The sequence below is a fragment of the Gavialis gangeticus genome, unplaced genomic scaffold (assembly GCF_001723915.1).
Source record: "Gavialis gangeticus isolate Ggan-Ray unplaced genomic scaffold, GavGan_comp1, whole genome shotgun sequence".
In the NCBI taxonomy this organism is placed as follows: Eukaryota; Metazoa; Chordata; order Crocodylia; family Gavialidae; genus Gavialis; species Gavialis gangeticus.
In genome coordinates, this window is record NW_017728997.1 from 40,548,922 (window position 1) to 40,552,380 (window position 3,459).

Genomic DNA, 3,459 nt, shown 5'->3' on the forward strand with positions numbered 1-3,459 from the left:
AGGAATTCAGCTGGGCAGCATGGAGAGCAACTCCTTGTAAGTAAGTCTGTGGAGGGGGTGAGGTACGGCAGGGCAGATCGAGGCCCCCATGGTGAGGGAGTGGGGCAGGGGCAGAAACAGGGGCAGGGGCACTGAACAGCTAGGGCAGTAAGTGTGACCCAGGGCAGGGAGTGGGACAGAGCCACGGGCAGCTCATACAGGGGACATGAGGGGAGCAGCTCCCCACTGCTGTGCACACACCCCTGGGGAGAAGTATGGGAGGCATATGCCACCACCCCTTCCCCCCCCAGATTTGTGTGTGGGGCAGATGCAGGCTGCTCGGTGTGAGCTTGGGGCTCTCCGCCCTGCTGCCTTTCCCTCAAGAGCCTTGTGCTGGCTATGTGCCTCTGCCTGCCCAGCAACAGCTGGGGCAGCAAGTTGCATCTCCCGCTGTTGGGTGAGCAGGGGACGTGTGGCCAGTATGGGCCCCCAGGGCAAAGGCAGCAGTGCGGAAAGCATAGTAACAACTGGAGTACCAGGTTCTGGCTATAGAGGAGGAAAGAGGCCACAAAGGGATGGCTGAGGGGCATTCCAGGTGTTTTTCTATTTTTTGTTAGCTCTGCCAGGGGCAGGGTGAGAGAGAAGGAAAGAGAGAGCCTGGGACAGGCTGCAACTGAAAGGGCCAGAGCCTGAACTCCAAGCTAGACAGAGACTGAGGCTAATAAACTGAGCCAGAGCAAGTGGGCCCAGGCTACAGGTCTACAGGCAGACTAACCTGCAGGCCAAGGCCAAGAGGGCTGACGCCTGTACAGGAGCATGAAGGACAACAGAGCGACACTCATGAGGCAGGAGTGTTGCTATGGAAGAGGCTGGAGGCCTCAATTAAAAGCCCCCATTGCTTGATTAGGGTACCAGAAAGCAACTGAAGTCAGCCAAACACCACTGAGAGCCCTCTGCCCTCATATACAATTTAATTATTGGGAGATGGGGTAGGGTGTTAAATTTGTTTATCCCATGCTGCTATAGCAGGAAAAGCAGTGGCTCCCTTGCTCCTACCCTGCTGCCCCTATTCAGGGGTAGCCTCCCATTTGAGGTCAGAAGAATATCAAGGTGTGGCAGGTGAGATAAAAAGGGAGGTTATATGGAGCACCAGTCAGGCCAGGGACACACTGCTGACAGCTGCAGAGCAGCAAAGCTGCAGGAGAAGGTAAAGGCGGGGAAGGGAAGATAGGCTGCAGGGAGGAGCAAGGGGGTAGGCAAAGAGGGTAAGCGTCTAGCCCAGGGGTGGGCAAACTGCAGCCTGCCAGCCCATTCTATCCGGCCCACAGGGCCCCTAAAAAATTTAGAAAATGAATATTTATCTGCCCCTGGCTGCCTGTCATGCAGCCCTCGATGGCTTGCCAAAACCTTGTATGTGACCCTCCACCCAAAATAATTGCCCGCCTCGGTCTAGCCCCATCCCACTGCTTTTTCTGCCACAGCAGCGTGGCGGGGAACAAATTTAACACAACTCCCCAATAATTAGATTCTATATGTGAAAAATGATAACAAATGCTATACATAAAAAAAAATATACATCTAATTATTGGGAGGATCATCTTAAATTCAAAGCTGTCTTGGATTCAAGTAAAGTTGGTACTTTACAAAAGAAAAAACAAGAAGCACCAACTACCACGACATGATAACACATGATTTACGCGTAGATTAGAGGCCTGCACGATAGGTCCTATGAGGAGAGACTGAGGGACCTAGATCTCTTCAGCCTCTGTAAGAGAAGGCTGACAGGGGATTTGGTGGCCATCTACAAGTTTGTTGGGGGGGGCGGGGGGCAGCAAGGATTAGGAGATGCTCCATTTAGCAAGGCACCCCTTGGAGTAACTAGCAACAATGGCCACAAACTGACAGAGAGCAAATTTAGACTAGACATTAGGAAGAACTTCTTTATGGTAAAGGTTACCAGAATCTGGAATGGACTTCCAAGAGAGGTGGTGCTCTCCCCTACCTTGGGGGGTCTTTAAGAAGAGCCTGCACAAACACCTGGCTGGGGTCATCTAACCCCAGCACTCTTTCCTGCCCAGGGCAGGGGGTCGGACCTGATGATCTGCTGAGGTTCCTTCCGTCCCTGAAAATCTATTAAATCTATAACGTGATTGATAACAATCAAGACATACAAAAGGACTGAGAGTGGGTTAAATTTCTCTCAAAATTGTCCTGGCCTTAATTCACTACTTTTGCATCTGGCTAGTGACCTCAGCCTCCCAGACACTACCTTTTAAAAAGGTTAGCAACCCTGTGTTTGGTTAACCTTCTGTGCAAAAGGAATCTACCCATTCATCCCCTTCAAGACATGCATTCCATCGCTTCAGCTTAGTGTACTGCATTACTTGTTCCTGTTAGTGTGAATACAAAGTTCAGAAGTCAAAGCATTTGGTATGAGACAATAAGAATGAACAGTAATAAAAGATTTTTACAGTTGGTCTTTTGAGTACCTGACTTGGAGAGAACCTTTCCCCCAAAGGAACTGGCTGTTGCACAACTGGTATCCCATCTGTGAAGCAGAGTGCAGGGTAGCAAAACCAGTAATAGAAATGATACTTTTTTAAATCCTAAAGAAAAAAATATATATACATTAGATAAGATACATGTAAATATAAAAGTATACGTAAATATAAAAAACATGATCTAGTGACTGCTTTGCACATAAAATGGTGCATACATATATTTATTTAGTTTGAGAAAGAGTGGAGGGTACACCATATATCAACACATATTCAACTGACAGGCATAGGTGAAAGGAATTTTCTCATTTAGAAAAAGGCTCCACCAGCCCCTGCACCAAACAGAAGAGAACCTTAACTAGCAAATTAAAAAATATGTTATTAGAATACTTCCAATTAAAACCATGGCCATGTTTCTGTAAATACTTTTGCATGAGCCTAATTTGATCATAGGAGCATATAAGTAAGAACAAGTACAAGTACTATGCAGATGAAGGACTCATGAGAACTGGAGCAAGGACTTGCATAAGAAAAATTTCTGCTCTGTAAGAGATGGCACAGCAACATTTTAAATGATTTGCCAACAGTCACGCAGATCTGCTACAGAGCTGGGAACTGAACCTAGGAGTCTTGCCTCCTAGCACCCACCACACTCTTTGAACAGACCACTGTAAGCCTGTGAAGTATTTGCTGGTGGTCTGTGGATAGCTGGCTAGTCATATGGTGCTGGGTCTCCTTTCTACCTGCTGAATTGCATCAACACAGAAATAGACACAATGAATACTATCCCACTACTTGTGAAAACCTAAAAATCGTATGATAGCAACTGCTTTTAATGGTAGTACAAGCCTCACGTTTAGAAAACACAGTCCAGCTCTGTATAAAAATAAATAAGTGATATGTTAATACATGCACAACGAGATAATTTTGGAAGGATAAAGATGGAATTTCTACCAAATCCCCCCCTCACTATGGGGGTGTT

The 3,459-nt window shown here is 46.9% G+C and overlaps 1 protein-coding gene across 7 annotated transcripts in view; it reads right to left on the minus strand.

Moving 5' to 3' along the window:
• The window catches only part of ATG7 (autophagy related 7), a 390,968-nt gene that overhangs the window by 352,944 nt on the left and 34,565 nt on the right, over positions 1–3,459 (minus strand). For all 7 annotated transcript variants that reach the window (XM_019505098.1, XM_019505096.1, XM_019505100.1 and 4 more), the window contains exon 6: positions 2,469–2,585. In XM_019505098.1, coding sequence (XP_019360643.1) covers positions 2,469–2,585 — 117 coding nt within the window. The remainder of the gene's footprint in view (positions 1–2,468; positions 2,586–3,459) is intronic.